Below are 12656 nucleotides of genomic sequence, written 5' to 3'. Positions count from 1 at the left end.
CGATTTTGTGGGCGTGAGACTTTGGGGGCTTTTTGTCCATGGGCAATGCTACATCACCTGTTGGAATTGAGGTTATTGTGAGAAACCGTTTGCTTTTTTTGAGTTGGATGTAGGTGCTATTAGTTCACTCATGACGTGCCTAGATATCTTCAAGTTGTACACGGAGTTACCGGTCTTGAGATGAATGCGTCAGCCGGCGGCCGACTCTGAAATCCTTGACCGTGAATTTAGGAAGGTAGGTAGGCGTGACTCATCGGGCAACATTATTCGTATAAAACAAGGCGAACGAGATGCGATGGCTTTGGTGTTGATTCTCACCTCATCATCATAGAAATTCTTCCTAACTCACTCATTTGTGGTTGTTTGAGACAATCTGCTCACTCAAAAGATGGAGCCATCCCCAATCGAGTTCGTCACCGTCAAGACGACACTTCCAAAATTACCCTTTCCCAAAAACAATGAGCGGGAGCCTTTTCGGACGGAGCGTCTGCTGATGCGGCCCTTCACGGAGGACGACTTTGAGGCATTGCGCGTCCTTCGTACGCAACCCGAAGTCATGGTGTGGTTCACGCAGGGTAGGCCAGACAAGGATGTTGAAGAAACCAAAAAGGCCCTCGCCCTTCAGCTTCCCCCGAACGATCTTGAACGATACAACTGGGCCATCTGCCTCGCCGAGACGGGAGAGTTCATCGGCATCGGAGGAAACGGCATGTGGAACGGAGAGCTGGGTTGGCCTGAGGTGGGATACAGCCTCGTGAAGGAGCACTGGGGCAAAGGCTACATCACAGAGTTCCTGAGGGGTTACCTCGCCCAGTGGTGGGCGCTTCCTCGAGAAGAGGTTGAGCTCAAGGTGGACAAGAACTCTGTCCGTGGGGACGGCGGCGTCGAGGAAGAATGCGTAGTAGCCATTACAGTGGACGACAACGCATCGAGCCAGAACGTGCTGCGAAAGTGTGGCTTCGACTTGGTGACGGCGTGGGAGGAGACGGATCTCAGGGACACGAGCAAGATGGTTACCCTGTATGGATTTGTTGCACACAAGGAAAAGTCTCTATGAAGACGAACGGAAGCCAATTATGGGATTAATGAATATGAATATTTCGACACTGCATGGCTGATTGATAATTCAAGAGTTCGGAGGGGTTGTGCCGGACACGGCCGGACATCTCAGAAGTCCGTGAGAGTGTCCGGCACCGAAAGGACCCACTTCTGTCCGTCTCCGACACTACAAACTTACATGACGTCGAGATGAATCGTGCCTATTTATTCGCTGGGACACACTCCTACTCCTTGCATGTTTCAACCTCAATTCATTCTCATCATACATAATTCAACTAGGATCAAAGAGTTGTCAATCTCATCCACCCTCAACAACATGCACTTCCCTGTTCCATCCCTACTGGCAACGGCCACTGGCCTCACTGGCTCAGCATGGACCTCTGGTAAGACCCCCTCACAGAGACAAGATGAGTCTATAATATTCCATCCATAGGTGCCATTGCCAGCCTCTCTCTTGTTGGCATCCCAGCCGCCCTCTCAGCACCCTCTACCTCCGCCACCGTGTGGGCATCCATCTTTAACCACGGTGTTGCCATCATGCCCAAGGTTGCCGTCACAACAGCACTAGCCTATCTATACGCCGCCTACGACGCTCGGCAGAACGGCCGCAGCTGGAAGGGGTTCGTGTCTGGAGCTGCCTTGACTGTCGCTATTGTGCCGTATACGTTTGTGTTTATGAGCAGCACAAACGAGCTGTTGCATGGGGCTGCCAAGGGAACCCTACAGGCTACTAGTGATGAAGTGGCCAAGTTGATTGGAAGATGGGGTATTTTGAACTTGGGGCGGAGTCTACTTCCCCTGGCTGGGACAGTTACTGCATTCCTGGCATTGTTTGAGAATGTGTACTGAGTTATGAGTCGGGAAAAGGTGTTTTGATGGCGCACATGGGACCAAACGCAGCTCTATTTAGCTTCATAATTTCATCCCTTTACTTCAGTCCCTTCCACTGTCCTCTGATAGCATAGCCCCTGCCTCTGAGCCATCTCGCCATCCATTAGCCTCACTTGCTCATCGTCTTCTCAAACTCTCGGATCAAGTTGCGACAGTTGCTCAGATTCTTCTTGGGCTCCCAGGTGTTCTCCTTGGCAGAGTATCCCTTCCACTTGACGAGGTAAAAGTGCTCGCTCGTGTCGGCATCGATCTGCGAGCCGAGCACCTTTTCAACCTCCCATTCTTTCCCATCCCCACGCTCCGCCGTCTTCTTGGCCTTGGTGGAAGGGCGTCCACGACCTCTTTTGGCTGGTGCCTTAACTGCGAGAGGATCTGCCTTCTTGTGTGGGACAACGGATGAGATGCGGGTGGAGCGACGAACAGTGGTGGTTGTTCGTCCGCGGGTGCTGCGCTTGTGCTTGCCCTTGAGAACCTTCTCAGGCTTCTTGTCCGTGACTTTGTCGTGTTTCTCGGGCTCGGCAGAATTCTCAGAGTTTCCGTGAGTACCAGATTCGACTTCAGTACCGGACTCGGCATCCTCGCCGCTGCCCTCGCCACCCACGATGTCCGAAACTACTCGCACCATGGTATCGTCGTCCTCGATGCTCGGAACAGGGCTGTAAAAGAGTGAGCACCAAGCGATGCGACACGAAAAAATAAAAGAATGACTGACCTGCGAGTGCTATCGGAGAGTTCAGGCTTGTCGCGGGCAAAGAAAACAGTTGGTTTCTTAGGGGTAGGCATGGTGAAGCTGGAGAACTTGAGGAGGTTGCCTTTCTGTCGGAGGATGATAGGCTCACTCTTGTAGTGGAAACAAAATCTAGACGCGAATATACTCTGTTTGTTTCATTCGCTTCACTATTCAATGTTGAGTTAGAAAGGGAAAATACGGACTCGGGGCGATAGAAAGTGACAAACGTCGGAGCAGTAACAATCAACAGCTCAAGCGGGAGACCATATCTTGAATATTGAGCTTAATTGCACAGGCACACCTTGTTTCGAGAACTCTGGAAAATTGGAAAGAGTTTTCGAGGCTAACCGACGAAAGATGAAAGAGTGAGTTGGCAGTTCGTCAATGACCCGGCAGTGCGAGATGCAGGTTTCCGGAAAACATGACCAGAGCACAAGTTATCTTATCAGTTTCGTTGGAACGACATGGAACGCGTGCTACAGCGTGGAGGAAGTCTGTTGCTCGCCTAACGCCGAGTTTATTAATCTCTGTCTCCCTGCATAAAACAGGCTGCTTGCTCTTGACTGACAGACCGCTGCTAGGCCCTAACCAGTAGTCCTGTGATAACCTCCTAATTCATTTCATGATATCAATACTGGAATATCATTAGAGAACACGCCTTAGTCTTTGCAATCGTCATCGTGTAAGACCCTGTTTGCTGGACTATCACGCTGGCTGCTTCAAGCTGGCTGACTACATCTTCGGCTCGAAGAGGGTAAACCACAGCCAAAGCGTCATTCTTCACCCTTATCTACCGCATAGTCCTTGGTTTCCGGGGGCTGACTCTCTGTTGTGGCAGTCTCTTCGGGGTCCTCTTGGACGTCTGTGAGGCTCGATGGGTTCAACCTGGGATCATATTAACCCTGTGAGTCCCAACAACGCAATGAAGCTCGACTGACCGATCAAAAAGCTCAAATAGTTGCTCGGTTTGCCGATCCTTCTCCTCTTGTGTCAGCACCCGTGGTTCCTGCGAGCTACCAGTACTACCGCTGAACGCCTCTGTAGCAGAAGCAGGAATGGGCATGCTTTCCTGCAAAAACAAGCCTCCTGCGAAGCCATATCCAACATTCTCCACGTATTTGTTGGCATCCCTATCCGACATTTCGAGGAAAAGGTCAGAAATATCGACCCGAAACACTGGGCATTTACGGCTGGTCAGGTGTTTGAGTAACTTGCCGGGCAAGGTATCTCTCGTGCCCAACTCGTCTACGCGGTCCTCAACTGTGGGCATGATTAAACCGCGCATGTGTTTCTTGACCAAGTCTGGGGCACTGATGTAGACCTTTCGTATGACCTTGGCGGAGGGTGACGCAAATTCATCCAACTCCGTTTCCGCATACGCCCTTACCACACGTTCAAGAATGTTGATCAGCCTGTCCACAACCTTGAATGTGTCGCCTTTTGGGTAGAGGGCTGCCTTGTTCATTTCGGTTTCAAAATCGAGATTGGTAAAGGCACTGATAAGCGCCTTGAAGGGGCCATCAAGGGGTTTGGGCTCCGGGTCTGGATGCTTTAACAAGATGAATACGAGATGAGGTACTGCGGCACTCAAATCTGAGACGCGATCAGGGCAGTTGTGCGAAACGACATACAAGAGCTTCGAAGTCTCGCTGAGCGCTATGTCCTGCATGGGATCAGCTTTGGACTTGGAACGGGACTTGGACTTGGGTTTGCTCGATAGGTCCTTGGCATGGCGACTGAGTATGTCGACGGCCTTTTTGGATAGATCCTTGGCATGCTGATTGAGTTTTTCGACAATGTATTCCGCCAGGCGGTGCTTGGTAATGAGCTCCTCAATGTCGATTGTTGTGTCGTAAGTTGAAAGGAGAAGAATGCGGGAGTTGAGAAATTCGTCATCAAAGTTCTCGCCCTTGAGATCTTTGCAAGCCCTTATATCAAAGCCCTTATCGACAAAAATCTGTCGAGTCTCGGGTTTTAAAACCATGGCGTTTACCAAAACACGAAGAGCCTCGCGTGCCGTCTTGGTGGATGGGCTGTAGAAGGCATGGTGCATGAGCGTGACGACCCCCTGGAAGAGTTGGTGTTAGTGGGACAAGAAGCGGAATGATAGACAACTATGATGTACCTTTTCCGAGAAAATCGGATCAGCATTGTCGGGCTCTCTGCTGTAGATCTTGAGTTCCTCTAAGGCGAGATCACGGTCTGCATTGGCGTGATATTAGGAGGTGGCACCTTGCTGGCTGTGATTAGGATACATACCTGACGGAAGGAGTGTGACCTTTTTGAGGTCGCCATCAAGTTTGTCGATCAAATCAGTGACACTCTTGAGCTTTTCAGCTCCTGTGGCCTGGCCAAGTGGACTAGTCATGATGGATGCTGACGATGGCTTCGAGGAGTGATGGAGAAGACACGATGATGAGTTGTTGGCATTGCTTCATGAAATAGACTCGGATTTAAGAGCAAGAGAGCGGCCGCGGCTTCCAAACGTGTCGGAATTCTCTGCATCATACTTGCCATTGCAAGGCAGAGGCTTCATCCGGCAATCGTAGCCATGACCGTCTTACCTCGGGATCATTTGTGATCCTTAGCTTTCCCCCGTCCGGTCGGAGATGCCATACGAGTCTTCAATGAAAACCGAAAAGGAACCAGCACTGAAATTTGCAAGCATACGAGCTTCGATACTATCTCATCCTCTGACCTAGGGGACGGCAAGTTGCAGGCAGAGAAGCCTTAGTCAGCTGCCCTTGTCCGGAATCGGGGCCGAACCGGGGAAACGCGCACGGACCTCTCGTTTAATTGATTTTCGACCTGACCAGCCAAAGTCGCGCGCCCCGACGCGTTTGCCGGGGTAGGCAAGCGCGGCCCGCTCGTGTTTGAAGGTCCTGCCTGACTCGACCCTGGATGTTGAAACTGAGTTAGAACAGTTGACTTGCCAGCGAGATCTGCCTCAACACCCACGCTTTTCTGTTCAACGTGCATTCACGGTTTCTCTTTGCTTTCAAGATTGTTACTGATTCCTGTGAATTTTTGTTTTCGTCTTTTCGAGTTTCGCTGTCGACTCTCGTTTCAACCAGCTCTCTTTTTCTGCATGTGTCGCTAGTGGTTTCCCGGCCAATTCACTGCTGTCTAGATCGCCAAACGCTGCATGGCAGCCATGGCATCTTCAGCTTCGGCCTCCAACCCCGTCCTCGACGCTCTTCCCACCCGGCCACCGACTCCTCCTCGAGAATCACGAGCGTCCATGAAGACCGCCGCCGGTCGCCCGTTCGACCCTCGACTAAATCTGCAGACACCGCCTGGTGCACACACACCTTCGTTGACCGGGGCAACCAACTCCAACTCGACCTCGAAGCGCATACGGAAGAAGGTCGAGTGGTCAAGTCATACCGAGTACAAAGAACCTCCCGATTACCGTGACTTGACCAAATATTTCAGGTCATCGCCACTGTCTGCTCCCTCATCCGCTTCCTCAAAACCCGTCAAGGGCATCCTCAAACCATCTGCATCCCCGAATCCTCTCGCATCGCCTCTCAATGGCCAGTTTGATGGTCTCACATCCCAAGCCAGCATTGCCGAAATGTTGGACTCGACCATCAAGCAGCTGGCCGGCTCCGACCGGGCCTCGCGGCTCGATGCCTACATGATGCTCTCTCGTGCTCTCAAGGCCTCCAACAATCTACCTGATCGGATCGCCTTGCAGGACAAGATGAGTCTCTTCATGTCGTTTATCGAACGCGACGTCAAGGCCAAAAACGAAAACGGATCTCTCGATACAACCCTCATTATACACGCTCTCAACCTTCTTTCGACTTTCCTCCATTTCCCGGCCATCGCTTCGACCCTCACTTCAGATTTTGGAGTTTTCATCATGGATCACTGCATTCGATCTTTCGCCGACCCATCTCTACCAAAAGACCTCGCACGTCACTTGATGCAAGTGGTTGCCTTCCAAAGCTTCCCCCCCAAGATCGTAACTCTGGATCGAGTTGGTCGGCTGGTCAGCTCTCTACACAAGATCGAGGACCACCTGACCGGCAAAAGCATCATCATGAGCCGCATTCAAATCTACAAGCGGCTTATCAAGCAATCCCGGAATCACATGGCCGTCCACACTGACTGGTTGGAGGATATGTTTACAGATATGTTGAGCACGATTCGAGATATCCGAGCACAAGCCATCAGCTTAGGTACTGAAGCTGGCTTTGCACTTCGAAACGAGAAGCATGTCATGCGCAAGGTGACCGAGATACTGCAAATCACAGACGAGGAACAGACCTACATCGAGTTCTACATTCGGAAACTGGAGAGTATGCTGAAGGATAAGCAATCCCTGTCTACTGTACCCCAAATCTGGGGTGTTATCACACTCTTCCTTCAGTGTCCACTCAACAGGTGGCAGTATTTCAACTCTTGGTTCAAGATCGCTCAGGACGCCTTCAACACGGCCGACATGCAAACCAAGCAAGAAGCGAACTACGCCTGGAACAGATATGTCTATCTTTCTATAACCAATAGCAAGATGCCACCCAAATCTTTGGCATTATTGGGCCAGCCCTTGGCGAGTCAATTACGAAGGAAATTCAGCTCAAAACAAGCGGACGATGCGATGAAGCTTCGAAGAACAGTCATTGGCGGAATCTGCAATCTCTACTACTACGCCTTTCGTCCTATCCACGACAGTACTTGGATCGATGCCGCCTGGGATCTTGTCCTTCAGCCCGTCATGGCACAGCTGATCAACGTGGATGGGAAGGCCGATGGGTCTGCCGATTCAGTAACACATGCTTCTCGCATTGTGACTGGCCTCCTGGATGTTTCGACCCCGCGAAGTTGGAAAGAAGATCGCATCAGGGAAATGCCCCTAATAAGCCCCGACGAGTTGCCCTCAATAGACCCCCGCTGGACTCGACGGAATTCCGAGAAGGTCTTTCAGCTTGTTGGCCCAATTCTGGAAAAGAGGTTTATTGATCTGGCAAACAAGGAAAGCTTGGCATACAGACTCTGGCAGGCTTTCGTTGGGTCCATTGCCGCTGCCTCAGCAAAGGACATCAAAGTGGCCGACGATACGGCAAGATTCATTGCCCAGTCTTTTGATATCCTGTCAAACATGTGGTCCAAGGGCTTACCTGAAGGCTCTGAATCGCTTTCTACCAAGTTTCTTTTAAGCATTCATCACTACGTCGAGGTCCTTGTTTCTAGCCTTGGCCTACTCCCTTTCACTGAGAAGAGATTTTCTGTATCTCTTGCCAACACCTTTGAGCCTGCTTCAACACCTTCAAGTCGACATGACCGAGCAGAGAAGTCAAGTGGTACTGCTCAAGCGCCAGTCTACCACCTCTTCTCCATGCTCTCCTCGATCCCTCCTGGCGCAACCGACAACGAGGATCTGGCCGAGTGTTTTCTATCCGTGTTTGAGCCATTTTTCCATGACAAGAGCATGAGGGTTCGCGTGGAATTATCTCGGGATATGCTACGATTGTTGCCCCGAGACACACTTTCCCCATATGGCCCATGGGTTCTGGCAGCGCAGAATATTCGCTTGCTTCTGGATCAAAGCTACATTTCATCGGGTTCTCATCCTTCGAGCAGTGAAAGATTACTTGGACCCGAATATCGAGAAATTGTCTCCCTTCTAGAGCGTGGCCTCGTGTCTCATCCTAAGCTTCCTTCACCACAGTGGTTCTCTCTCTTCGACTTGCTCTCGGATCATGTCGTTCAAGAGTGTGGTGATGCCGGCCGAGCACTTGGCATCGTCGAGCCCCTGGCAAAGATTGTCGCCGACAACTTCTTCGAAAATGAGGAACAGTCGAACCAAATGGCTCTGGATGTGGCGACAGCACTCTTCAAGGCTGCAAAACTTCCCCGTGATCGTCAAGCCGTGGAGGCCGCTCGACGGCGTTTATGGGGTGCACCACCGACTGTATCTCGATCAACCTCATTTGATCCTTTCCAGTACCTGTACCAGCTCCAGGATCGAAGTATGAAGTTCTTTTACGAACACTACGACAAGATGGGCGACAGCAGCTCAATGGCGTCCTTCTTTGAGGTGGTCGATACTTTCATGACAGATTCCTTCCCTCAAACTGGTGTCATGATCTTGTCCAAGCTACAGGACGGGCTTTCTCCATGGATTCAGGACGAAAAGGCTCAGATCAAACTGAGTGACGAGTCCCCCTTATCCAACGCAGTAAGCTTGTCTGTCGTGTATTAATATGATGTAAAGCTAACGATGAGTAGTTGAGAACCACCTGGGACAATATTTGCAGCCAACTATCGAGTCTTGGCCGCCTGGAGGACAAGGACCTCAACGCCATCGAACCGCTTTTTTCGGCCGGGTTTAAGAGCAGGCACCGACATGTGGTGAACAAGATGGCCGAAACGTGGAATGCCTTGGTCAAGGATGAAGAGAACCTGGACTGCTCTGACAGTCTGAAGTCAATCATCGCTTCTTTGCGGCCAATGGTGGATGTTTCATTCCCTGGCATGGAGGAATCCAGTGGCGAGTTTGGTGCCCAAGCTCAGGCCTTTGTTGACTCGCAGGAGGACATGAGCTTCATTGCCCTCTCGTCCGCCAAGTCATCTGGTCATGTTGACCAAGCAGTCTCACCGGCACCATCAATTACGAAAATGAGCCTGAGGGGTGCTTCGACCCGCAAGCGTCGGCGAGATGCCACCCCTGAGGTGGTACAGATGAAGCCAGTCAAACGGACCAACACACCTCGTCTCCGACATGACAACTCACAGATCCAATTTGCTCCGATTGTTTCTTCTCCATTGGTCGAAGATTCCCAACATCTCACCGAAAGGCAAAAGGAGGTCCGCCAGCGGCAGCACGAGAATGCCGCGTTATATCCCAGTATTAGGTCCAGTCCCCGAACTCGATCCCGAGCCGCTGTCGAGGAGCAAGAAAAAGAATCCGACACAAAGAAGACGAGAAACCTGGAGTCCACACCCGAACGACCTTCGTCGTATGAGGACTTTATTACCTCAACGCCAACTCCTCGGCGTGGACAAGCGTTACAGCTGGAGGGCTTCAACGACCCGCCATCATCGCCACCAGATCCTAGACGGAACCCGCTGCTTTCCGAGATTCAGACCCGATCAAAGGCCAAGAGCTCTCTTGAGAGTTGGCAATTCTCTTCGCCCCCAGGATCGCCCTCCAATAGCCAACCACCTACAGAATCTCAACCTGAGCTTCCAGCTCCGTCGAGCACCAAGAAGTCGGGCAAGAGCTCGCGGTCCAAGAGACGGAGGAAGTCGAGGGCTAGTTCTTTGGCCAATTCTCAGGTTAACGAGGAAATTATTCCTTCGAGTGTGCCGGTGGAGGAAGATGTGACAGATCTGTCTATTCTTCCAGATGCGGGCGATCTTGCAGACGTGGAGGAACAGAAGGAAGAAACAAATGAATCCCCCACAGAGGAGCACCCCACCACACCTCCGCAACCGATGTCACCTGTTGCCCAAGTTCAAGAGACACCGAAATCCGGGGACGACGAATTCGTCGATGCCAGGAGCAGCCCTGAGGATGCGTCAAACGAGCAGCCACCTGCAGCACCTGTGGAGGTTGCTTCAAGCCAGAACCAGGACTCCTCCTTTGCACTTAGTGAGGGTGACGAGAGCAGTCTCATGCGATTCGTGGTGGAGCTTGAGTCAAGACGGTGCAGCCTTCCCTTTGACAAGGTCAACTCTACATCTGCCTCCCCGGAGAAGATGCGTATGGCACCGGCCACGGAATGCATCGAAGTGCAGGGAGACTCATCGCCCGAAAAGCAGAGCACCACTAAGAGGCCCCTGTCGCCGGTGATACCCTCTACACCTCTCCACCCGGGCTCTGAGAACGCGGAAAGTCAAAGCCATAGCAAGAGCCAGGGTGGAAGCAAGAGGAAGAGGAAGAGAAGTGCAAAGATCGAGACTCTTCGCAAGAGAAGACGGTCAGCCGACCCCCGGGGTTCAGACCAGGGTGAGGAGAGCCAACAGACATCCCAAGATACTGGTTCACCTATGCCAACGCCATCGGTCCGACGGTCGTCTAGGCGAAATGCCGGACAGAAGGGCAAGAAGCTGCAAGGCAAGGATACTCAGGTATCATCAACTGAGGAGTCCCCCGCACCTCAAGCGAAGTCACCCCCAGCAAAATCGAACGACGCAACTGGAGTTCGCGACGGCGGCGACACGGATGAAGAGCTCATGTCACAATTGGTCACGGAGTCTTTTGCGGCCTCACAGTCTCAGCATGAGGCGGAGCCTGAACTGCCAAGTGCAGTGATTGAGGACTCGATGGAAGTTGTGTCGGCGGAAGATGAATCCCCTGCAGAGGTTGCCGACGAAGCAGCCAAGGCGGAAAGTGAGGAGGCACCAGAGACACCCGAGGAGCCCGAGGCACCTGAAGCATCTGAGGAACCTGAAGCATCAGAGACGGGCAAGTCCAACACCATTATGGACATTCTACGTGGCGGATTAGATCAACTCCGCGGAGCAGCACTATCACGCGAAGACGTATACCAGCTGGAAGACATGTTGATGGATATGAAGCGAGAGCTCTTTGAGGCAGAGCGACGAGGAAGACGTTGAGGCATGACAAGACAGGACAGGAATGGACTGGAGCACAGGGTGCATGTATTGTTTCTTGGGCGCAGGTGTATTTTTGGGAGCTGGCTGTAATACTCCCTGTACAGATTCTTGCTTGGTCATGGCTGTGTAACGTCTTGGTTGGATGGGAGGGCCTCAGGGAAGCACATGCAGGACAATACCTATACCTATACCATACCTATACCTATGTAGATACAAATAACAACAAACAAATAATTCCAAAACAGGAGTGCCGGAAGTTGGGGTTGAGCAATTAGACTTTGTCTAATTCAGAGGGCGAATCTGGGGAATGTCGGGGTAAGCAACGATATACTAGGAAAGGAAGCTCGTGGACGGGAGGTGTGGTTGCGGTGAGGCCGAATCTGACCGTCATGACTCGTCTCGCGTAAACGGGGTGAGGCCGAGCTTCCACGTCCCGCGTGTATGTAACGCTACAATTATTGAGTGCATGCGGAGGATCGTCAAGGCGAAAAGATGAAGGGGAGGAGGGAAAAACTGGAGGCCGGGTTGTCCAAAGGAGGAAACCCGATGAGGTGACAGGGTCGGTGGAGAAACGGAACCAGGGAGGGAACCTTTGGAGGTGGGTGTGGTTCGGCATTTTTTATTTTTTTGATATCTCAGGGAGGGAAGGTTTGAGATTTGAGAGGATTGTGGCGGACGCGGAGAAGAGATTTGGCCACTGAGGATGTTTTCTAGAAGAATGATGAAAGCTTGTGGTTGCCAGAGTTTTGCGGCTCTACAGACGACTATCATGCTACGGCTGGAGTCAGTATTGGAGGTAATAGGCGTCTTGTAAGTCGGCTTAACGCGGCATTGCCCGTAAACGGTGGTTCAATCAACGAGCGGTTAATGACCCCATCGTCGTTGGCCGTTTTGCTGCTGCCTGGTGTTCTCTTTACTCTGGGCCCCATCCGGGGATCCATCCATTGCTGCGAACCAACGTTGGGTACTTTGCAGAAACCTTGACCCCAGCCTCTCTGCGGAATCTACAATGACTGGTCAACGAGATCTCTCTCTGAGGGTGTGTCCCAGTTTTCATACGAAAAAAAAAAACTGCCGGGCAGATCATTGTTCAATTGTGGAGGTCTAAAGAGGAAGGGATGCGCGGTTCCCGGGGTTTTGCGAGAAATAATTCAGCCCAAGGATTCTTTCTTGGACAGGGAAGGGTTTCTCGAACTGTGCTTGTGGTGTGACGTGCAAGGATTGATTGTAGAAAGAGGATTAATGTTGTTGGTGCGGTTGGTTGATGCCAGTGGATCAAGTTGTCGAGTTGTGTAGGAAATGGTGTTGTAGACTGTCAACGTCACCACGAGCCATTATCGCTATTCCTTTGCAATATTCGGATTTCAGGTTACTCGCAAAGGCAATGTTTATCTAAGTGACTCGA

General features: G+C 51.6%; 4 protein-coding genes across 4 annotated transcripts; 3 read left to right on the top strand and 1 right to left on the bottom strand.

Moving 5' to 3' along the window:
• Window positions 1-388: 388 nt before the first annotated feature.
• Window positions 389-1057, top strand: NECHADRAFT_29703 (uncharacterized protein; the record flags this gene model as incomplete). The annotated part of the gene is made up of 1 exon (XM_003049813.1): window positions 389-1057. One exon carries the CDS (start codon window positions 389-391, stop codon window positions 1055-1057), a length of 669 nt encoding a protein of 222 aa, XP_003049859.1.
• Window positions 1058-1375: 318 nt separating this feature from the next.
• Window positions 1376-1908, top strand: NECHADRAFT_89747 (uncharacterized protein; the record flags this gene model as incomplete). The annotated part of the gene is made up of 2 exons (XM_003049812.1): window positions 1376-1442; window positions 1493-1908. The coding sequence occupies 2 exons, from the start codon at window positions 1376-1378 to the stop codon at window positions 1906-1908; spliced, it is 483 nt and encodes a 160-aa protein (XP_003049858.1).
• A 1545-nt stretch (window positions 1909-3453) lies between these two features.
• NECHADRAFT_74238 (uncharacterized protein) lies at window positions 3454-5048 on the bottom strand (the record flags this gene model as incomplete). Its single annotated transcript, XM_003049595.1, has 4 exons — window positions 3454-3565; window positions 3619-4748; window positions 4806-4882; window positions 4940-5048. The coding sequence occupies 4 exons, from the start codon at window positions 5046-5048 to the stop codon at window positions 3454-3456; spliced, it is 1428 nt and encodes a 475-aa protein (XP_003049641.1).
• Window positions 5049-5834: 786 nt separating this feature from the next.
• On the top strand, window positions 5835-11251 carry NECHADRAFT_89745 (uncharacterized protein; the record flags this gene model as incomplete). The annotated part of the gene is made up of 2 exons (XM_003049811.1): window positions 5835-8867; window positions 8918-11251. 2 exons carry the CDS (start codon window positions 5835-5837, stop codon window positions 11249-11251), a joined length of 5367 nt encoding a protein of 1788 aa, XP_003049857.1.
• Between the last annotated feature and the right edge of the window lie 1405 nt (window positions 11252-12656).

This window comes from Fusarium vanettenii (genome assembly GCF_000151355.1).
Source record: "Fusarium vanettenii 77-13-4 chromosome 1 genomic scaffold NECHAsca_8_chr1_1_0, whole genome shotgun sequence".
Classification (NCBI taxonomy): domain Eukaryota; kingdom Fungi; phylum Ascomycota; class Sordariomycetes; order Hypocreales; family Nectriaceae; genus Fusarium; species Fusarium vanettenii.
This window is presented reverse-complemented; position numbering and strand designations above follow the sequence as displayed.